General features: G+C 48.0%; 1 protein-coding gene across 2 annotated transcripts in view; it reads left to right on the forward strand.

Annotated features, from left to right (window-relative positions):
* MDGA2 (MAM domain containing glycosylphosphatidylinositol anchor 2) overlaps positions 1-23,587 on the forward strand; it is a 204,532-nt gene that overhangs the window by 127,913 nt on the left and 53,032 nt on the right. For both annotated transcript variants that reach the window (XM_058026932.1, XM_058026933.1), the window contains one exon: positions 9,220-9,513. In XM_058026932.1, coding sequence (XP_057882915.1) covers positions 9,220-9,513 — 294 coding nt within the window. The remainder of the gene's footprint in view (positions 1-9,219; positions 9,514-23,587) is intronic.

Below are 23,587 nucleotides of genomic sequence, written 5' to 3' on the forward strand. Positions count from 1 at the left end.
AGCTCCTCCTGGAGTGGGGCTGTCAAATCCTAAGGAAGGAGGAAATCCATGAATTCTCCAGGAGGTTGGGAAGGGATGTGTGGCTCTGGAATTGCCCTTGTTTAGCAGGAATATTTTTTTTTTTCCCTTGACATTTTCAGCAGGAAAAATCAGGGATTTATGTCCTGAGTATCTTACATAAATGGACCTGAAGTAATCCCCTCGCTGCTCCCCCCATATCTCAATAAAATAGGTCAGTGAAGAGTGGGAATCGAGACTCAAACGTGGAATATCTGCCCTAGAAAAACCCTGTCATCCATAAAACCCACCCTGGGCAAATGTTACCGAGAGCCAGACTGGGTTTTTCGGGATATGTGGGATCATGCCATGGAAACCTGGAGGCAGAAGACGCTAAAAAAGCAACAAGATGTTAAAAAAGCAACGAAAACCTCAATAAAGTGGGTTTGTGTTAAGCGAAAAAGAAGAGGTGGATTGGAGGGTGTCAGCCTGTGCAAGGGATTTTTTCTCTGCCTCAAATGTTGGATTTAAGCAGGAAGAATCAGCTTTGGGATTGGGATGGTTTGCTCTATTCAGGACACTCTTTTTATTCCCAAAAATCAGCATTTATCCCTTCTGCCTCATTCCCTTTCCACCTTTTCCCTGGAGACATCCTTGAGCAGGGAAGAGATTTGTTATTTTGGGCTGTTTTCCTTTATTTTCTGGTTTTGCTGCTCTGAATTACCACAGGAAGGTCTGGAAGAAGTGCTGATCCCTCTTTTCCCATGGAAGACCTTCCTGTGGCTCATCCCCACCCCGTGTGGGCACAGCCAGATGTCCCACATGGAAAAACATCAGAAAAATTCCTGCCCTTGGGATAAGCCTGAGGATGTGCTGAGCTTGTACCACCTCAGGATGGGAACATCCCGGAGCAGGACGTGGATTTTGGATGAGCACAGGGTGGCCTGGAGGCCTCCAGATCTCATGGAATCATGGAATCACGGGATCATGGAATCATGGAATCATGGAATCAGGAAATTATGTAATCATGGAATTATGAAATCAGAGAATTATGGAATCATGGAATTATGAAATCACAGAATCATGGAATTGTGAAATCATGGAGTCATGGAATCAAGGAGCTGTTTGGGTTGGAAGGAATCTTTGAGTTGGAAGGGCCACCTTCCACTATCTCAGGTTGCCCCAACACTTCCAGGGATAAATTTGGCTTTCCAGAAGTTCTGCCACATTCCAGGCAGAGAAATTTCTGGAGAGCTGCTCCGTGTGAGGCTCTGCAATATGAAAAGGGCTTCCCTGTCAAGCTAATCAGCTCTCCATTAAATAATGAATTAATTAAAGCTCCAGGCTGCTGTTCCAGGACCTGCAGCCTTCATCTGGTGGTGCCACAGGACTCCTCTGGTCATCCTGGTCCTGCTTTGATGAGACATAAAAGCGACATTTATTCCAGCTCCAAATGTTTATTGGAATCACAGGCATTGCATAACGAGGATGTGGGGTTGGGGAGGTAATTAGTGGCTAATTAGGATATTTGTAAACCTTAAGCACCGTCCAGAGCAGTCGTTGGTGGCAGAGGCCTTTGGTTACTGCAGCAAATGGATGGGTTTGGTGAGCTGCTATCCCTGGGATCTCTCTTGGGAAGGAGCAGGGAGCAGAAGGGACAGGAAAATGCCGTATTTTGTTACAAATCTCTGTCTTTTATAGTTCTGGTTTTGTGCTGAATGTGCAGAGCTTTTCTTGTTGGTTCCATCTTTGGGAGCTCCTTCCTGTCGTGCTCACAATCCCTTGGGGAATCTGATTTCTCTGGGATAATCCACCCTCCATGGATTGACTCCAGCAGGATTTCTGTAATTTCTGGGATTTCCACACCCCCTGTGTGGCAGAGTCCCTTTGTTCTTCTCCAGAGTGCTGTGGATGGACTCCTCATCCCATGGTTCTCCTCATCCATGGATGCTCCTCAGCACGGGTCCTGCAAAAGGGCTGGAACTCATTTCCCTAATTTCCCGCTGGCTCTGCATCTTTGGGTTTTAAATGTTCCTTTTTCCTCCAGCTGCAGAGCAAGGTGGTGGTTTAGGGCTTCAGTGCTGTGTTCCAAGCACTGACCTTGGAATTATTTCCCTGCCTGAAGAGATTTTTTGTCCAAAAATCAGGATCATCCCAACCCTCAGGATTGGAGCCTTTGTCCAAGGCCTCACCATCATTTCAGGGCAAGAGGAAACGGCCTCAGAAGTGGTTTAAATTGGATCTTAGGGAAAATTCCTCCTCAGAAAGGATGGAAAGGCTGTCCAGAGGGGTTCCCTTCCCTGGAAATGCTCAAAAAATATGTGGATGTGGCACTTGGGGCCATGGGCTGGAGGTGTCCGTGGTGCTGGTTGATGGTTGGACTCGGTAATCTTGGAGGGCTTTTGCAACTTAAAGGATTCTGTGATTCGACAAAATCCGTGGTGGATATTGTGTCCTGATGTGCAGTTAGGAGTGGTTTGTGCCCCAGATTTCCCCTTTGGAAATTCCCCTTTGGAACTGGGACCTTGCCTGGGGGGACACAGGAGCTGGAATGATGGGAAAGCCCCTGTGAAATCCCAGGAATTCCCGACAGGCCGCTCCATTTCCTTCCACACCAGGGCCTTGATGGACCCTCTTCCATGGGGATGAAAGAGTAAAGGAATTTCTCTTAAGTTTTCTTGGCTTCAGCTGCTTTTCCAATCATTTTCCTGGATCAGCAAATCTCCCCCCGGGCACTTAACTCTGGGTCCCTTCCAGCAGCAGTGGTTCCCCAACATTCCTCCCAAAAAACCAGAGCAGCTGAGCAGTTCCAGCCTCTGTTTACAGACAGAAGCAGCATAATTATCCCTCAGGAATAATTATCCCTTGCTGCCCTTCCTGGGTGGAATGATCTTGCTCAAATCCATTTTGTGCCCGGGCTTAGCCCTGTCTTAACTCCAGCATCACGTCAGGGCATGAATCATGAGCTGGGCCCAAACTGCAGCTCTCAGGCAGAGGATGATTAATCCTGGCCACTCAGCCCTTCAAATTCATAAATATTGCACAAGTAGGACACACAAATAACTTTGTTCTCCCTTCCAGCCAGCACAGCGTGGATTCCTCAATATTCCTGAGCCAGGCTGGGCTGGAATTCCTTGGATAATGTGAATTCCAACAGCTCCTTGGGGAGATTCTCTCTGGATGATCTCCAGTTTTGGATGATTTCATGATGTGCTGCTCAAACACTCCTTTGCTGTGCATGATCCTAATTATCAGGATGAATCCATGTGGAGCAGCCTGGCCACATTATCCCAGGATTTTTCCCTGTCACTGACAGGGATTATTCCAAGGAAATGTTTTCCTCAAGGCTCCCAAGGACACAGAAGTGACAGCAACCCCCAAAATCCCCAGGGAAGAGCTCAGCAGGTGTGAGGCCACCACTTGTGGGGGCTCCTTGTCCCCCTCTGATTGTCCTGGAATCGTGGAAATGATGGAATTCTTTTTAGAGCCCGTCCAGCCTCCATGGGCAGGGAGGTTTTAATGGGATAAGAGCGCCTCTGAAGGATTTCTCTGTCTGCAGCTTCTTGCCTCTGCCAACGGCTCTCTGGCATTTAATTAATCTGTCTGATCCGTTAATTAAGCTGGAATTTGATCCATCAGGACTTCAGAGAGCTCGAGCAGAACTAACAACACCCAGAATACACAAGGAATAAACATATTAGGCTCAGGAGTTTTGGGTTTTTTCTCAGAAATGTATGTCTTGTCCTGACCCCGTTCTCCTCTAGACCATGCTGGATCATGGATCCTCTGGAATTACACTGGAACTGCCACAGGAGAGCGGCTGGAAGAGTTCCTGTCTGGTTTTACTCTCTCCAGCAGCAGGAATGTCCATCTGGGGAGCAGAACAAAGAATCAGAGGACAGGAGAGCAGTGACCTCCTGCCACCTCACCCCGTGCTGGATGAGCAGCCCAGGGAGGCTGAGTTGTCTCAGATATTTTATTTAAAGCCAGGGTTGGACACAGATCAGCAGAACCTGCTCACCACGGGCCACTGCCCACTCACGGGGTGACAATGTGGCTTTAAATCGGTGCTACTGGAATGTCACCAAGGCTGTTTGTTCTCCAGGTGTCACCAAAGCTTTTTGCTCTCCGAGATTTGTTCTCCAAGTATCAACAAAGTTTTTTTCCTCTGAGTGTCACCAAAGCTTTCTGTCCTCTGTCACCAAAGCCTTTTGTTCTCCAGGCGTCACTTTTCCAAGTGTCACCAAAGCTTTTTGTCCTCTGAGTGTCACCAAACCTTTTTGCTCTCCGAGTTTTGATCTCCAAGTGTCAGCAAAGCTTTTTTTCCTCCGAGTGTCACCAAAGTCTTTTGTTCTCCAGGTGTCACCAAAGCTTTTTGTCCTCCGAGTGTCACCAAAGCCTTTTGTTCTCCAGGTGTCACTTTTCCAAGTGTCACCAAAGCTTTTTGTTCTCCAGGTGTCACCCTCCACTTCATGAAACTGCTGAGGGTGTGAATTTATTTTAAACCCCTTGGTGCAGCAATAAGAGAACCTTTGTTGTTTCTGCTTAGGATGAGGAAAAGGGACGGATTTGTCCTTTTCCAGTCCGGGCAGTGGGCTGCAGGAATGAGGGAACATTTCTTGTTTCCATCCAGGATTTGGGTAACTTTTCATTCTGCAAGGCAGGGTCGGAGCTGCCCTTTCCTTGGAGCTGCAGGAGCACTCGGGAAGAGGCTGAGCCCTCCAGGGCTCTCCTTGTGCCACAGCAGCACCTGCTGGGAGACAGCAGCTGGCACAGCTGGTGACAGCCTGGTGACACCTGCCTGGCACCCTTCCCTACTCATCCCAACTTGGCTGGCACACCCTTGGTTCATCCCTGCTCCTTTCCTCGTGGATTTGAGCCCCCGGAGCCACCTTTGCCTGCTCATCTTTGCACAAGGGGTGGAAAGAGAGGAAAGAGCCCCAAGTTGTGCCAGGAGGGGTTTGGTTGGGTATCAGGGAGAATTCCTGCTTGGAAAGGGTTTAGTTGGGTATCAGGGAGAATTTCTGCCTGGAAAGGGTTTAGTTGGGTATCAGGGAGAATTCCTGCCTGGAAAGGGTTTAGTTGGGTATCAGGGAGAATTCCTGCCTGGAAAGGGTTTAGTTGGATATCAGGGAGAATTCCTGCTTGGAAATGAATTCTCCTTTCCCGGGCAGGGGTGGAGTCCCCATCCCTGGAGGGATTTAAAGCCCCTCTGCATGTGGCGCTTGGGGCAGTCGTGGCCATGGAACAGTTGGACTCAACGATCTCAGAGGATTTTCCAACCTGAACAATTCCATGATTCTCTGTGTCTAACCTTGCTCATCCAAACTCACCATTCCCTGCTCTGGGGTCTCCCAAAATGTTTGGGGGGAAAAAAAATTCTAATTTTTATTTTCTGCTCAATCCTTTTGAGGTGGATTGCTCCTGGAGACAAATCCCACGTGCCCCTGCTGTGTCACCCTTCCCCAAAACCAGGGATTCATTTCTTCAGCCTGTTGCTAATTCCAGCTACATTTACCAATGGAACACACAGCTCAGAGATAATTAAATACCTGTGAGGTTGTGACAACAAATAGCTGGGCTGGAAAGGGGAAACCCTGCCAAAAACCCTCCTGTGCAAAGGTCTGGGCTTTTTTCTCCCCCTAACTAGTGAGTGGAGAATCCTTCTAATTAAAGAAATTAGAGGGTCCAAATTGGGGGGATCTGGAGCCATAAATGGGGTGAAGACAGAGAAATTCGTGGTGGGACCTCATTGTTCCTCAAATGTGCCCCACAGGTGCAGCCAGGCTTTGGATTGATGGCATTGTCCCTGGAATTTTTCATCTTTGAGCAAAGATTTGGGGCTTTTTCTCCCTCTAATTAGAGAGTGGAGAATCCCCCTAATTAGCGGGTCTAAATTTGGGGGAGCTGGGGCCATGAATGGGGTGAGGGACAGAGAAATTCTTGGTAGGACCTTGTTGTTACTCAAAAGTGACCCAGAGGGGCAGCCAGGCTTTGGATTGATGGCGTTGCCCCTGGAATTCTTCATCCTAATGGATGGCCTTGTCTCTCCTGTCCCCTGTGCTGCTTCCAGGAACAGCAGGAATAAATCCTGGGAACCATAACGAGCTCTCAGCTGCCTCGCAGTGACAGGCACTGCAAAATGCCACGGGAGACGAGGAGTCAGGGATTGGAGGGGATCTTTCCATCTGGGACACTGACAGAGCCTTCCTTATCAGCTGTCACCACCCTCGTGGTGCTGCTCCTTATCTCAGCGAGGTGCAGCTTTTTCTGCTGTGCTGTTATCTCTGCTTTTTCAGGAAAAACTGGTGGGAAAAGAGGGGGAATTATTGTGCTTGCACAGGGGATTTTTGTTGTGGATCTGCTTTTTTCCCCCTCCAAACATGGACGTGCTTCTTGCTTTTCCCAAATTTCCTGCCTTGTCCCAGCTGGAATGGCTGATTCCCAGGCTGGGATCGGATAACTCAGACTGGGATTGGATAACTCGGGCTGGGATTGGATAGCTCAGGCTGGGATTGGATAACTCAGACTGGGATCGGATAGCTCAGACTGGGATTGGATAACTCAGACTGGGATTGGATAACTCAGGCTGGGATTGGATAACTCAGGCTGGGATTGGATAGCTCAGACTGGGATTGGATAGCTCAGACTGGGATTGGATAGCTCAAACTGGAATTGCATTCCCAGGCTGGGATTGGATCGCTCAGGCTGGGATTGGATTCCCAGGTTGGGATTGGATAACTCAGACTGGGACAGGATTCTCAGACTGGGCTTGGACAGCTCAGACTGGGATTGCATTCCCAGACTGGGATTGGATTGCCAGGTTGGGATTGGACAGTTCAGACTGGGATTGGATTCCCGTGTTCAGATTGGATTCCCAGGCTGGGATTGTGTTCCCAGACTGGGATTGTGTTCCCAGACTGGGATTTTATTCCCAGACTGGTACTGGATAGCTCAGACCAGGATTGGATAGCTCAGACCGGGATTGGATAGCTCAGACTGGGATTGGTTAGCTCAGACTGGAATTGCATTCCCAGACTGGGATTGGTTAATTTTTGCTGGCCCTTTGCTCTCACACAGCCTGGAATCCCTGGAAATGTTGGGATCTGGAAGAGGCTGTCAGCACTGCCTGTCCAGGGATGTCCAGGCTCCACAGGGACAATTCCCAGAGGGAGAATTCCCATCCAGGCCCCAGCTGGGGCTGCAGCAGAGCTGGCTGGGCTGGCCCAGGGCTCTTCCCTGGGGATATTGGGATCACAGGGACCTCAGGATATCGGGGATCTCATCCCAGTAACCCTCATCTCTGGAGGGCAGTGAATCCCTGAGGCAGGGCAGGCTGAGATTCCCAGGGAAGCCTGAGGAGCCTCCAGCACCCATCCAGCTGGGAAAGGCCTGGATCCAACAGTGCCAGCTGGGAGCAGATCCACTGCACAGGCTGGGAAAGGACAAATCCGGGGATTTTCCTGATCCACAAAGGGTTCTGTCACATTTGCCCTCAGCTGAGAAGCCACAAGCCAGGGGAGCTGGAAAATCCTGGCTGCAGGCAGACACCCTTCCCTATGAACTGTATTTTCCTTCTTGGAACAACACATTTCCCCCACTTTGGTCCATGATTTCATAGTGCTCCAGCTCCCCTGGGAATTTTCCTGTGCACAGAACCTGCTGTGGCACAAAACCACATAACTGAGAATTAATAATGTTTTATTCATATTGGAAATGTTTTATTAAGCAGTTGTTGTTTATTTCTTTTTAATTTTTCTGGATTTTTTTTTTAAATATAAAATAATTTTTCCTTCCCTTCCCTGTGGAAAAAGCTCTTCCCATGTCTGCCTGTCCCACCTGACAGGAGCTATTAAAGCCTTCAAAACAGCTGAAAGCAGCACTTTGCTTCCTGTGAAAGGCCCAGATTTCAACTCTGATTCCTACCAGGCTTGTCAGGGCTGAAGACAGGGAGCAGATCCCAGGGGAAAGCTGGAATTGCTTCTCACTGGGACGAGTTTGTTGTTTCTGTCCCCTGGGGGTTGAAAATTGCTCTGGAATATTTTTCCTGCAGACAGGAGGGAGGTGCAGGCTGGGTTTTGTCAGGCCTGGCACTCCAGGAAAGGAGCTGAGGGAAGGGCAGGGAGGAGAGGAAAAGCTCCTGAAGGGGTTGTGTTCCCACAGGGAATGTCTGCCCTTGCTGCAGGACAGGAGCTCCATCAGGGAAGATGAGTTTTCAGGAGGCATCAAGGGAAAAGGAGGGTGGGCAGTGTTTAAATCAGGATTTTCCATCTCTCCATGCACACCACAGCATTCCAAAAGTGTTCCAAGCAAGGCTGGACACCTCCCACTGTCCCAGGGTGCCCCAATGTCCAGCCTGGCCTTGGGCACTGCCAGGGATCCAGGGGCAGCCACAGCTGCTCTGGCAATCCCAGCCCAGCCAGGAATTCCCAATTCCCAATCTCCCACCCATCCCTGCCCTCTGGCACTGGGAGCCATTCCCTGGCTCCTGTCCCTCCATCCCTTGTCCCCAGTCCCTCTGCAGCTCTCCTGGAGCCCCTTCAGGCCCTGCCAGGGGCTCTGAGCTCTCCCTGGAGCCTTCTCCTCTCCAGGGAACATTCCCAGCTCTCCCAGCCTGGCTCCAGAGCAGCTCCAGCCCTTAGAGGAGCTCCGTGGGTTCCTCTGGATTTGCTCCCCCACATCCACATCCTTGGTGTCCTTGGCCATCACCCGCTCACTGTGAGGTGCTGCTGCTCCATGGGGCTGCTGGGAATAATTACAGCATCCTTTTTGGAATTGTTAATTCCTGTCTACATGGAATAAACACCACTTGATGGGCCCCAGCTGCATTTTGGGGTCAGGCCTCCAGTTCTGAGGTGATTTCTCAGTTGCCACAACCCTTCCTCATCCACAGCCATTTATCCATGCGCCGGATAAAAAATCAGCAGCCAGACTGTTCTAAAAAAAATGGGATTTAGTGCCAAATGGTCCTTTAAAGGAAAGCAGAACTGGCAGTGGGGGAGTGAGCGATGGTGGGAGGGTACTGGGAGCACTGGGAGGGCACGAGTGTCACAGCAGAGCTGGGAAATCTCCTCTGAGGCTCTCCAGGCCGCTGAGAAGTAAATGTGGGAGCTTCCAAAGAGCGCAACCCACACATTGCTATGGATAAATCCCCTTTTCCATGGATGAACCTGGCAGGAAATCCATTCCTGATTGCTGACCCCTCTCCTGTCCCCTTGGCAGTGCCCCCCAACCTGACGGTGCCTCAGGAGAAGTCCCCGCTGGTGACGCGGGAAGGGGACACCATCGAGCTGCAGTGCCAGGTGACGGGGAAGCCCAAGCCCATCATCCTGTGGTCGCGGGCTGACAAGGAGGTGGCCATGCCCGACGGGGCCCTGCAGACCGAGAGCTACGACGGGATCCTGCGGATCGTCAACGTCTCCCGGGAAATGAGCGGGACCTACCGGTGCCAGACCAGCCAGTACAACGGCTTCAATGTCAAACCCAGAGAGGCCTTGGTGCAGCTCATCGTGCAGTGTGAGTACAGCCTTGCTTTCCCTCGGTTTTCTCTTTGTTGCGCTGAGAAAAGGCTGATTTATTCCTCACCTAAACAAACAGCGGCAAGAGTCTTATGGCTGTTACATATTTGATGTGGGGTTGTTTGTCTCTGTAGTTCCCTGAATCCATGAATTCCATGTAAATGTGGAAGTAAAAATGACATAGGAGCCTCATTTCTGGTAAGAGAAACCAGAAAAAAATCAAAACAAAAAAAAAAAAAAAAAACCAAGTGTGAGGCAATCATTATTTTCCCCACAGCTTTGAATTCCCTGACACACGAACAAGCAGATGAGATGGGAGCACGTATTTCTCTAAATGCTGAGCTGATCCTGAGCTCATTTGTTGCTGCTGTGTAAAACAAGGAGGGGAAAAGGAGGGCAAGAACTGTTCCCTGGGAGCTGATCCGCATCCAGATCCAGCCTGCTCTGCTCTGCCAGCCAGCCTTGGGAATGGGGAGGGAAAGGGGGGAATCAGTTATTTTTTATTTTGGATACGTGTGGTGTTTGTTGTCAGAGCACGGAAAGCCTAGTTTGAGGTGGCTTCTGGGGAATAACGGGGGGATAATGAGCCATTCTTTGGGCTGAGTGACTTCCCTGCCTCTGCTGCTCTGTCAGGACTTAATTTGGGTGTTTTATGAAGTGCAGCCCTCATTTATTCCACTTTCAGACGCCCCAATCTTCTGTCACTTGGCTTTTTAGGAGCGCTCTGTGCTCAGCACAAGTGACCTCTTTCGGGGCCTCCAGGGAAGAGCTGCTCCTCATACGTCCTCAGTGCTGATAAGCAACTGATTTGTTTTTCCTGGCTCTGCTTTGTAACAGATTATGGATGCATTGATTACATGGCTGGGATCTGCAGGACTTCCACCCCAGCTTCTTCCTGCTGCTCCAGCTTTAAATCCCAGAGTCGAGGCTGAAGGGAGGATGGAATCTTCTCCCCTGTGGGTTTCTCTTGTCGTGTTAGGAGCGGGTTCATCCCACTGGAATTAGGGTGAGGGATCTGTGCCTCCTGTCCTCGGCTCAGTCATTTTTTCCTGGAGCAAAGGAGGCTCAGGGGGCCCAAGCCCAGCATTGCTTGGATTCATTGCACCCACAGCAGGAATTTCCCCATGGAAAGGGATTGGCACTGCCCAGGGAGGTTTGGAGTGCCCATCCCTGGAGGTGTCCAAGGAATTTCTGGAGGTGGCACTGAGAGCTCTGGGCTGGGCACAGGGTGGGCATTGGGCACAGCTGGGACTCTGATCTTGGAGCTCATTCCCAACCTCAATGATCCTGGGATTCTCTGAATCTGGGAATGAGAACCACCACAGAAACAGTAGAGTGTTGATCCTTCTAAATAAGGAGAGGGGAAGTAAATTCTTTCTCCTTTTTCTGGTATGAATTTGCTGAGAAAAGTAGAAAATATTTTGTGTCTGAGGAATTCCAACAGCTTTGCACTTCCTCAGGACCTGAGGCAGTTCCTGGTGGATCCCATGGGATGACTCTGCTGACTCTCAGATTCTGGGATGCATTGCTGGGGTTGCTGTTATTTTCCCACCTTTTCCTGCTGCCAAACCCCTTCTTTTGATTCATTTTTATTCTGCTTGAGATGCAGAATTTTCCTAATTCTGAAAGAAGAGGCACAACCTGAAAATGCTTCCAAGAAGTAGGAGTTCAACAGGTATTTCCAGGCGTTTTCCCTTTCATCTCTCCGTGTTTAGAATTCTGCTCCCTTTGTTCACATCCTGGCAAGTGACAAATTGGAGATGAATGGAGAAAAATTATGGAAAGCTTTGATTATTTTTCCTGTGGGAGGAAAGTTTTTGTTCCCAATGACTTGAGCAGCGTTTCTGTACTGACGGTGGCATTTAACCAATTGTCATAAAAACCAGTTCTTTTCAGAATTTGGGAATATTTATCCTGGATGCTTCCATCAGTGATGAGCGGGGAAGGATTTTTAATGGAACACTTTTATTTAGAGAATAACTAATGGATTTCACTGTGGATGTGCTGAGTGAGAATATTCCCATTCTTGGGAAGATTCTCCTTGTGACACTCATTAAAAGTGGTTAATTAATCTATTTTCAAGGAATTATGGAATATCCTGAGTGGGAAGGGACCCAAAAGGATCACAAATCCAACCCCTGGCCCTGCACAGACACCCAACAATCCCACACTCTGCAGCCTTGGGAATGTGCTCATTCCCTGGGAATCTGTTCCACAGGGCAAATCCTTCTGTGGAATTACTGCTCCAGGCCACACCTGTTGGGTCAAGCTAAAGAAAAATGAAAAGTAAATTCAAATATAAAGGATTTATTTTTAATTTGATCCCCTCATCTAATGAGGTTTTTTTTTCCTCACCTCTGTTCTCTGCTGCCATCCCTTTATCCCATCTCAGTGATGTCAGGATCCCAGCCTGGGAGTTCTCCAGGAAAATTGTGGATTTTGGTCTTGCTCAGTTTGTCCTTGAACTGTGGTTTAAGATTTTTTTTATGTGTGTGCATTTACCTTAAATCCTAAAACTTCTCTAGGAAACCGAGAATCCTGGAGTCACAGAATGGTTTGGGTTGGAAGGGAATTTCAAACCCATCCCATTCCAACCCCCTCCATGGGCAGGGACCCCTCCCACTGTCCCAGGTTGCTCTAAGATGAGATTTCCCATCATGGGTTGGATGGGAGATTGGGAATTGGGAATTCCTGGCTGGGCTGGAATTGCCAGAGCAGCTGTGGCTGCCCCTGGATCCCTGGCAGTGCCCAAGGCCAGGCTGGACACTGGGGTTTGAAGCCACCTGGGACAGTGGGAGGTGTCCCTGCCATGGCAGGGGTGGCACTGGATGATCTTCAAGGTCCCTTTCCAACCCAAACCACTCTGGGATTCTATTTTATGATCTTCCAGCTGCAAATGTGGATAAATGAATTTTTAAGGAATAAATCAAACCCTGCTGGTGGCAGACAGGGCTCAACCCAGGGATGATTTGCCAGCCCCACTTTTCCAGCTGCAGAGGAGGGTGGGGACATAAACGTGCCACCAGGTGCCACCTTGGGCAGCATTTCCTTCATGTCCCATCCCAAGTGAACAGAGCAGTGAGGACGGGATTGTTTTCCCCATCTCCCTTTTCCTTCTGCACTCCATAAAATCCTATTTAGAGCCCAAACCTCTTCCCAAACTCATCCATCTCCAAACCCTTGGAAAGCCTCTTAAAACATCCGAGATACTTCATGGAAGCCTGTCTGGCAGAGCTTTGCTGGCCACATTGGGATGCCCCAGAATTTCCTGTTCTGCTGGAGCTCAGCTTTATTTGTGTCATTCTTCCTTGGTAATAAATCCCAAATAATTCTGGAAAAGGGGCTCATCCTGCAGGGATTAGACTGGGAATGGAACTGAGCTAATTAAGGAGAAAGATGAGGCTGAGTGATGATCTCAGGTGCTGAGGGAGCAGCAGAAATGCATTATTCCCATTTTCCATCAGCTGGAGGATCCAACCCTGAGTCCTCTTTCCTTGATTTTCGATTTCTTTGTAGCTGGGAATGGGAAAAGGAATTTTTCTGCCTTGGAAAGGCAATTTGGCAGCTCAGGAATATGCTGGGTCTGCTCTGGAAATATCTGCCTAATTAAATATTTATATGCAAATATTGTATTAATAATGAAATAAAAATTGTTGTGAGGGAAGGAAACGTTCCCCATCTCAAATAGGACTGAGATTAATGAGCTAAAAACTCTTGGAATTTTGGGAAAGTCATTAGGAGAAGATGTTTGAACAGGTAGGGTGGCCAATCCCTGTGGGAATTTACCAACTTCATGGAATTGTCTTGTGAACGCAGATCAGGAGTGTGGTAAAACTCCCAAAGAGTGAAATCTTCCAGATTATAAAATTTTAATTATGAAAACTCATTAAAAAGGGATAACCAAGCAATCTGAGAAATCAAGTGGGGCAAATATCTGGATTTTAAAACAAATCTCTTATAAATCTATGCTTAGGCAGGCTGGAATGATGAAGGAAATCAGAATTTGCATTTAATATTAATATTATTTACATCTTTTTTTTTTCCCTCTTATGATTGAAGATTTGAGTGGAAAAAGCTGATTAATATTCAGGACAAATATTACATAACCCAATCCATTCCCAGGCTGGTGCGTTTATCACTTTCTGATTGAATTCTTTCTCTGGAGATAAAAGTTGGGTTTAATTTGGGCTGTTTGTGGGGGGAGAAAGGACAGCCTAAAAACAAGTTTAGAAGAGGGTCCATTTTTTAAAATTTTTAGCTGTTTTTTTCCTTCTCTTCCAATGATGTAATGACCTTAACAACTTGAAAATATCAAAATAATGGTGCTCCCATTGCTTCGATAATTTTGATTTGCTTTCCAAACTGGGTTTTTCCACTTTCCTGCCCAAAAGGATTTTCCCAGGATATGGCAGAGGTCGATGCTGCTAAACTGAGCTTAAAGCTTGGACCTTCCTGTGGGGATATTTATTGCTACGTTTATTTTATATATAAATACAGAGAGATTGAGGCACTCCAGGTGGACAATTCCCATGTTGGGGTTTTTAACCAATGGATCCCTCCCTGCTCCTTAATTCCTAGTCCAGAAACTTCCCAGAAAATTGTAAACCAGCAAATTCTATTCTCTAGGATCCCCATCTGATCGAGGCTGATTTCAGAATAACCCAGAGGCAAGGATGGCTTTGGGTGTAATTTATCCACATGGAGCAAGGCAGGGAAAAAAATAGGGAAATCACGGATGGCTGGACCAGGAAAGAGAAATCCCAGGAGCTTTTTGACATTTAGCAAGGTCAAGGGCAGTGTGAGTTTGGTGACCCAGGGAGGTGATGAATATGCAAGCCCTGGTGCCGTGGAAAATTTAGATGAGAACCAGATAATTTGAATTTTTTCATATTTTTTTATTAAAATTATTATCAGGGATAGGCCTTCCTGTCAGAAATTGCAAAAAACCCAGAGCACTCCAGAACCTGAATAAACAGAGATGTTATTGAGAGAGGTAATATGAATTATTTATATTGGGGTTTTTTGGGAATTGGTCTTGGAGAGGATAATCCTGCACTGTCTGAGAGCAGGAGCAAAGAGTCTTCCAAACAAAAATGGTTTTGGAAGAAGAAAAAATGAGTGGAAAGAGATGTAAATATTCCATATCCATATTCAAAATAGGAAGGATCAGAGCTTTGGCTGATCCAAACCTCATCCAACCTTGAACACTTCCAGGGATGGAGCAGCCACAGCTTCTTCTTCTATTCCCAATTCATATCAGGTTGAGGTTGGATTTGAAGGGAAAATGGGAATTCCAGCCCCAAAGAGCTGAGGAAAACTCATGGGATTATTATTCTCTAAACCTTATGGAGTTCAGGGATATCCATCCCCACAGTTACCATGGGAAGAAGGTGAGCAGCAGGATGAGAGGGAATGTTGAGGTTGGAATATAAAGGAGTCACAAAAACCAAGGACAACTCAACACCAGCCAGGGAAAGGTAAATTGGAATAATTAACTTGTCCTTGTAGTTAATTTTTAACAGCAGAAGATGCTGAGTAAATATAATTCCTTTGTTGTCCTGTAATACTTAGGAGATTAATTCCCATAATTACACAAAATATGGATTTCGACAGAACTCTGCTTGCAAAGTGCTGCATTAAAAATTAAGATTATTTGGACTGACACAGGACACAAATAACGCTGTCCATGGATGCTGCTGGAATTCATCCCAGCTGATTTTTTAGCTCCATAAATCCCTCTCCTCCTGTCTCACTTTCCAATATTCAACTTTGTACCTGTAATTGCCTCATAAAACAGAGTTTGGAAGGCAGTGCACAGATTTAAAGACACGCTGCTGCTTTCCCCGTGCTCCCTCCCAAATCCTTTGGATTCTATTCCCAATTCCACTGTTATTATTCAGGCCTGTCTGCAGCTGTTAATAGGGAGGTTTGCAAATCATTTTGCCTGTGGAGCTGGGACCAGTGTCAGCAGGAAGGTTCCTTCCAGCAGGAATGAAATTAGAGCTCTTTGTGTCCCACAAAATCAGGTTTTCCAGCAGAGATGGGCAGAGGATGTTTGATTCAGTGTTGGAGGTGCTGGATGCAGGGAATGCTGGGAGGGTTGGTGGGAATGATGATTTTTGGGAGAGATTTCCTTTGGGTTCCACCAGGCTTTGAGGAACCACATCAGGAGAAAAATCACTTAAGGCAAGAGGAGTCTTAAGTGAATTCACTGAGGCTGGAAAATCCCTTTGAGATCATCAAATCCAACTGTTCCCAGCACTTCCAAGGCCACCACTGACCCTGTCCCCGAGTGCCACAGGGCTTGGAAATCCCTCCAGCCCTCCCTGGGCAGTGCCAAGGCCTGAGCCCCCTTTCTGTGGGGAAATTCCTGCTGTGCCCACCCTGAGCTGCCCCGGCCCAGCCTGAGGCCGTTCCCTCTGCTCCTGTCCCTGTTCCCTGGAGCAGAGCCCGACCCCCCGGCTGTGCCCTCCTGGCAGGAGCTGTGCAGAGCCACAAGGGCCCCTGAGCCTTCTTTGCTCCAGGTGAGCCCTGCCCAGCTCCTCAGGGATTCTGCAGCCCCTGCCCAGCTCCTCAGGGATTCTGCAGCTCCTGCCCAGCTCCTCAGGGATTCTGCAGCCCCTGCCCAGCTCCTCAGGGATTCTGCAGCCCCTGCCCAGCTCCTCAGGGATTCTGCAGCCCCTGCCCAGCTCCCTCAAGAATTCTCCAGCCCCTGCCCAGCTCCCTCAAGAATTGTCCAGCCCCTTCCCAGCTCCATTCCCTTTCCTGGACACCCTCCAGCCCCACCAGGTCTTCCCACAATTCACCCCAGGACTGAAGGTGCCCCAGCACAGGGGAATGAAGGTTCTGATTTTGTGTCCTTGTCTTGGTAGGACATGGGTCTCCCCCTGGGTGTTGTCCAGCTCCTCCACCTGCCTGGGGGAGCTTCCATGGACCACCATTCCCTTGGGGATCACTCCAGTCATTATGCATCATCCATGGAATTGGTGGTGTCACCACAGCTCCTCTCTGTGGAGACCACACTCATCTCCTAGGGAGGGGCTCCATGAGCAGCTTCCCTGCTGGAAATCCCTGATATAGGAAATTCCTTGTGACAGGATTTCTCACACTTTCCTTGCATTCAGAAGCTCTCCACACAATAAAGGGAACTTTCACACCTTCCATTTATTATTGCTTTGGCAAACCAAAGCAGGGACATTCTAATTCTTTCTAGAGGAATTGTTATCTCCAGGTAGTTCTGAGCCTTGATAATAAATTCAAACCATTTAAAATTGATACATATCCCTCACAATTGATCCATACTCTTCACAATTGATCCATATCCCTCACAACTGATACAAATTCCTCATTTTCCAGGCTCCATTGCAGTTCCAGTGCCCATTAATAGATATTTTTATCATAAACCACTTTTCTCCCTGCTCTCATTGACTGTTTTCCTCCAGATGGGGCAGTTTATTTGGATTTATTCCATCATTCCAATGGATTATTAGCACATTTTATTCTCTATCAAGGAACAGACTGATCCTATCCTCATTTTCTAATCTGTGGCAGGGCTGGCTTGCAGAGAGGGACAGAGACACAAAGAATTCCCACTCCTGGATGGGATTTCCATAGAATGACAGGACTTGGGACTGATTTTTCCAACAAAGGATGGTGATTTTTCCTTTTAGGAATGTCCTGGCTTGCAGTGGAGAGGCTACAGATTCACACTCTGCTGTAATTTGTTTTATCAGGAATATTATGATTTGTCTGGGCAATGTAAAATCATTCCAAGAAGTTTCATGGTAATTTCTGGAATGATCCATTGGATGTTGGGTTTGGCACCTTCAAGACATTGGGAGCCACGAAGGAGAAGCAGCAGCATCTCTACATCACCTCTGTTGAAATAATCTTGGAATCTTGGAATATCCTGAGCTGGAAGGGATCCCAAGGATCCTCCAGTTCAGCTCCTGGTGCTGCTCAGACACCCCAACAATCCCACCCTGACCCTCAGAGCTCCTGGAGCTCTGGCAGCCTCGGGAATCTGCCCATTCCCTGAGGATCCTCTTCCTTCTGGGTTTTGTTGTCCTTTGCAAGCTGAAATCCCTCACCTGGAACCTGGAAGACCAAATATGAAGCCATGGAATGGCTGAGGTTGGAAAAGTCATCGAGCTCAGCAGGATATCCAGCACGGCCAAGGTTTCCACATCTCTGTTGGAATTTGGAATTGGAAAACCATAAAATCCCAGGATTGTTTGGGTCAGAAGGGACCTTAAAGCCCCTCCAGTTCCATCCCTGCCGTGGGTTGTTGTCGACCTTCAGGGTTCTCCAAACTTCATGGATCCATCCAAGTCCAGGCTGGATGAGGCTTGGAGCCACCAGGATCCCTGCTCCAGGAATAAATAATGGATTCTAGTTGATTTCCGTCCCGTGGGCTTGGGCTTTGGCTGGTGTGGAAAAGAATCCCAGAATTCCAGAAGGATTTGGTGGGAAGGGACCTTGAACCCACCCAGTTCCAGCCCTGTCAGGGCAGGGACACCTCCCACTATCCCAGAGGACTGGGAATGGTGGGAAAGCAAGGAACACAGGGAATTCAGGCTGTTCCAGGATGTTTTTCATGGCAACCCCACTGACTATGCAGAGCTCCCAGATATATCCAAGGGGAGCCCTGATGGAGTTTGGGGAGGAAATGGAAGGAGAGAAAAAGATATTCCTTCAATAACCTTGGAAATTCAATTTTGGAGATAAAACAGGGCTTGATAAAATTGGTTGAGGGAGAAGATGAACTCCAACAGGAGAGGAAGCAGCTGGAAGAAGGAGAGGAGCAATATCTGGATTTACTGGAAACAAAAAGGCAATTCTGTATAAAACATTGGAGAGAAAAAGCAGACTTTGAAGCAATAATATAGAATTTTAGAGACTCCTGTGGGAGGAGGAAAACAAGGAAATGTTGGAGTTTATTCCATTCAGCATGAAATCGTTGGACACAGAAGACAAATCCATCTGCTCTAAGAGCAGCCCCATAAACAGAGGTGATACCCCATATTTAGGCATTTATTTATTTAGTTGTGAGGTTTTTTATTCAGTTGGAGTAGAGCCTAAATGCAAATCCAGGCTCAAAGATGATGAGCCAGGCCTGAGTCCTTGGAATCTTCCAAATGGGATCCAACTACTCCCAGCACTCAGGACCAGGAAAATCCAAATGGACTCAAACCCTGTTTCTCTGAGGTTTTTTACATCAGATCTACTCAGGGCAGTTTCATTTCAAAGCAAGGCTCTGCTTTAATGCTGGACATTAGGACACATCTTAAATGGGGAATATCATGGGGTGGTTTTGTTTCAGGAGTTGTAATTCCTTCTTTCCCTGTGGCCACGCACAGGAGTCAACTTTGGGGCACTTTGGGGTTGGTTGGAGGGATCTTAAATCCCACCCAGTGATTGCCATGGCAGGGACACCTCCCACTGTCCCAGGGTGCCCCAGTGCCCAGCCTGGCCTTGGGCACTGCCAGGGATCCAGGGGCAGCCACAGCTGCTCTGGCAATCCCAGCCCAGCCAGGAATTCCCAATTCCCAATCTCCCATCCATCCCTGCCCTCTGGCACTGGGAGCCATTCCCTGGCTCCTGTCCCTCCATCCCTTGTCCCCAGTCCCTCTGCAGCTCTCCTGGAGCCCCTTCAGGCCCTGCCAGGGGCTCTGAGCTCTCCCTGGAGCCTTCTCCTCTCCAGGGGAGCACCCCCAGCTCTCCCAGGAAATCCATGGGAAAAGTTTTATCCCATTGTTGTTCCAGTGTCATTTGGTGCTCCCACCAATGCTCAATTTCAATGTTCCTTCCTTTAAAACCCCTTGATTTAAAATCCCTTGATCCCTTTTGAATGCTGGCAGTGAGGAAGGGAAGCAAGCAGGGTTTGTATTCCCAGCCTGCTCATTCTGCCTCAGCTGGGGGCTCCTTGTCCTGCTTGTCCTTCTCAGCAGACGCCAGGAACGATCATGGAGAAACTCTGGGCTGAGAATTCGCTCCAATAAATTCCCCTTTTGCCCCTGCCCTGCTGCTCTGAGCTGCTCTCTTCTGGCCCTAACTTTCTTTTCTATTTTATTTAAACCTTCCCAAAGCTTTTTTTTTTTATTTTGGAACCTGAGGACAGTTTGCCCTCTGGCTCTGAGCTGAGTCCTTCTCATTTTCCACGGATCCCAGGCTGAGCCATCCCCAGGGTTTCAATCCCTGACCCCAAAGTTTCAAGCCCTGACCTTGGCTGCTTAAAAATAGGGGCAGTTCAATGAATTCCGGTTTCTGAGGTTTGTTCTAAGTCCCAGGTTCTAAAGGAGATGAAAGCCTCCCCCAGCCCAAAGGTAAATGCATAATTTAACCTAAAGCCATGACTCCTGCACATAAAACAGGCTCCAAATCTCCCAAGGACAGAGAAAGAAAGAAATTTGGGGGGTTTATTGGTAATTCTCAGCTCTGATCAACAAAAGCAAACCCCCTTTGGGTCTAAAGTGACCTTGTCCACAGGAGAAATAAAATACAGAGGTGAGAACTGATCTCTATTTCAAGGCAAATAAAATTTGTTGCAAACACTGTCCAGAAGAGCAGTAAAAATGGGATTTTGGTGCTGTTTGAAGTCCATACATTTGTTTTATGTGCACATTTCTGTGTTTTCTGCTCTCCTCACAACATCTCTTTGCCTCCCCTGTCTGAGTAAAAAACACTTTTTATTTGAAGCCATCATGCTGAGATCTCCCCCAGGTGTTACCAGTTTCTCTGCTCCTCTCTCTGCCTGGTCCTTCCATGTTTATCCCTGGTTTATTTGGCACTTGAGGCTGGAACCTCTTTGTCCATCACTTTTTGGGAGCATGAGCATGGTTGGGATGGGGTGACCCCAACCCTGGGATGAAGGCTGTCACCAGTTGGGGTCTGTAGAAATCCCCAACAGGACAGGACTGTTGGAACGTGCCTTGGGCTGTTTGATTTTCCAGCATCAGCCTCATTCCATGGCTATGGCAATGGGAAGATGCCACCAGCTCACATCCCAGCAGCAGACACAGAACTCAATGTCACAGCTCACTTTATGAGTTTTGTGACCAATCACACAAAGCAAAAGCACATTGACAGCAGTTCCATCCAACCACTGTAAGCACAGGTACCTTTGGTTAAACAATGCTTGCTTATTTCAAATACAACACCTGCTTGTGAGCCCTCAAACACAATGCACAGAGCTCCATTACTAAGCTTTAAACTTCCTAATATCTAGCTAGATAAATTTTTCTGTAGCTTAGGGAGCAGTCCCAGAGCAGCTGTGGCTGTCCCTGGATCCCTGGCAGTGCCCCAGGCCAGGTTGGAGCAGCCTGGGACAGTGGGAGGTGTCCCTGCTATGGCAGAGGTGGGATGGGACGGGATGATACCTAATATCCCTTCCATCCCAACCCAGTCTCCATCCTCTGCCCTGCCCTGTTCATGTCCAGTGGAGTTCAGCCCCACAAATAATGGAACGTGTGCTGCAGGAATGAGTAAAAAAAAAAAAAATTATTTTCCCACTAAATATTCCAAAGGAATTGGAGTGAGTCACTCCAGGAATGAGCGAGGATGTTGCACCCCTGGCTGGATCCCTAAGGGAGGAGAGTTGATTCAAATCCCAAATGGAATCCAGAAATTGTTTGGGTTGAAAAGGACCTTAAAGCCCATCCCATCCCATCCCATCCCATCCCATCCCATCCCATCCCATCCCATCCCATCCCATCCCATCCCATCCCATCCCATCCCATCCCATCCCATCCCATCCCATCCCATCCCATCCCATCCCATCCCATCCCCTTCCACCCCTGCCATGGCACAACCTCCCACTGTCCCAATGTCCAGCCTGGCCTTGGGCACTGCCAGGGATCCAGGGGCAGCCACAGCTGCTCTGGCAATTCCAGCCCAGCCAGGAATTCCCAGTTCCCAATCTCCCACCCATCCCTGCCCTCTGGCACTGGGAGCCATTCCCTGGCTCCTGTCCCTCCATCCCTTGTCCCCAGTCCCTCTGCAGCTCTCCTGGAGCCCCTTCAGGCCTGGGAAGGATTTCCCTGGGTTCTTTCCTTCTCCAGATGAGCACCTCCATCATTCATAACCTGCCTCTGTGATTTTTTAGCTGGAAAATGCTTTAGGATGAGTGCAGAGGGTTTTATTCCCAGGTCACCAGTGGGTCCCTGCACCTCCAGAGACATTCCTTAATCCTGGGTGTGGAAGAGACAAATTTGGGATGCAGGACCTGCCCATAGAGCAGGACCCTTAACCCAGAGCTCAGCCACGGCTCCCCTCGTGAGCTCTGTAGGATTAAAATGTTGTTCACTGCTGTTCATTGATTTATATTCTAGCCAGGACAATTTAAATTCCATAAAATCCAAGGAACAGCAGCAGCAGAGCCCATAAAAGATGCTCAGAAGAGCAGACACTTTTAAAAACCCATGGATTATTCTCATTTCATGGTTCTTTAAGGAAGCTCCTCATTATTCACCCATCCCCTTCTGGCCCCAGCTGGACAAATCAACCAAATCAAGATTTGCAGATATGGAGGGACATGAATGGTGCAGCTTTGCCCCAAAGTTTTCATTTTATTCGTTTCTCTTTACTCATCTGAATATTTATCACTTGCAAACGTCGCACATGCTCCAGCACAAATATTGAAGCTCAGGAACCTGGGAGTTGCTGGGTGAGGCTGGATCTGGATTTCCAGAGAATTTAATGCCCTGTCAAGGAGCCAAACCAGGACAGAGGCACCAGCCTGGAAAATCCCAGCAAATTCCGCAGACACGGGAGACAACTTGAAGCACAAAATCCAAGTTAGCAAATTCCTGAGAGTGGGGACTGGGATTTTCCATTGTAAATCCTTCTGCAAAGCAGACATGGACACAGAATGCAGAAGAAAATGAAATTAATAATAATTTTACACTGAAAGTTACCATCAAAATCCTTCAAACCCAAAATAAGGACCGTGCCAGGGATAAGATGAAAAAATTAGGAGTCCATGACGAGAATCTTTGGAGTTCTGACAAAGGATGGAGGGACAGGAGCCAGGGAATGGCTCCCAGTGCCAGAGGGCAGGGATGGATGGGAGATTGGGAATTCCTGGCTGGGCTGGAATTGCCAGAGCAGCTGTGGCTGCCCCTGGATCCCTGGCAGTGCCCAAGGCCAGGCTGGACACTGGGGCACCCTGGGACAGTGGGAGGTGTCCCTGCCATGGAATGGGATGGGATTTAAGGTCCTTTCCATCCCACAGCATTCCTGGATTTAATAAAACAGGAATTTTCCTCACTGTACCATGTATATATCTGTGCAGGGCAGGGTTTGGAATGCACAATTCCAGGATGGATTTGCACACTTGCTTTAGTTTACTCCTAAATGTGCAAATGGCTTTTTTCTATCTCTGGCCATGGTGGTTTCATTTCACTGGAATAAATCCATTATCCAAGTTGTGATGCCCCTATTCCAAGCTTTGGCTGGAAAATTGTTGTTGTAATTTCACAGGGATCACAATCCCTGTGCAATGGAGCTTCCAAAGCTCTTAAATCCCATCTTGTCTGGGCTTCTCCATGTCTCCATTCAGGCACCTCCAGACCCACCTCAGGAGCTGAAAACCTGGAAATGTGGCTGCAGTGGAGAGTCTGGGAATAGATGGATTCAGAAGTGCTGGATAACATTCCTGTTGTGTGAATCCAGCAGTGGCCACAAATGCAATGGAAAGCGAGCAGAGGCGCCACTTTTTATTGTTATTTATTTATTATTCCCCTTGCTGGAGCTGGGAATGAAAAACTCGGTATTTGTTTAGCTTAAAATGCAAATTGGAGAGGCCAAACCAGCGGGTGAAGCCTCTGCTTGGGGCATCAGGGTGGAAATAAATTCCATGAATTTTCTCCTTAACAAATCCCGCTATAAAAACCAGGATTTGACCCTCACCGCGAGGAGCAGCTGTGTGATTCAAACCAAACAAGCATCTCGCTGTCATTTCTCAGGATAGCTCCAGAACTTTCCTTTTTCTGTTTCCTAATCCTTAAAACATGAATGTACTTAGGCTAAAAATCTTCATTAAACATTAATAGAGAGCCTGATTTAACTCCAGC

The sequence above is a fragment of the Melospiza georgiana genome, chromosome 6 (assembly GCF_028018845.1).
Source record: "Melospiza georgiana isolate bMelGeo1 chromosome 6, bMelGeo1.pri, whole genome shotgun sequence".
NCBI classification, from domain to species: domain Eukaryota; kingdom Metazoa; phylum Chordata; class Aves; order Passeriformes; family Passerellidae; genus Melospiza; species Melospiza georgiana.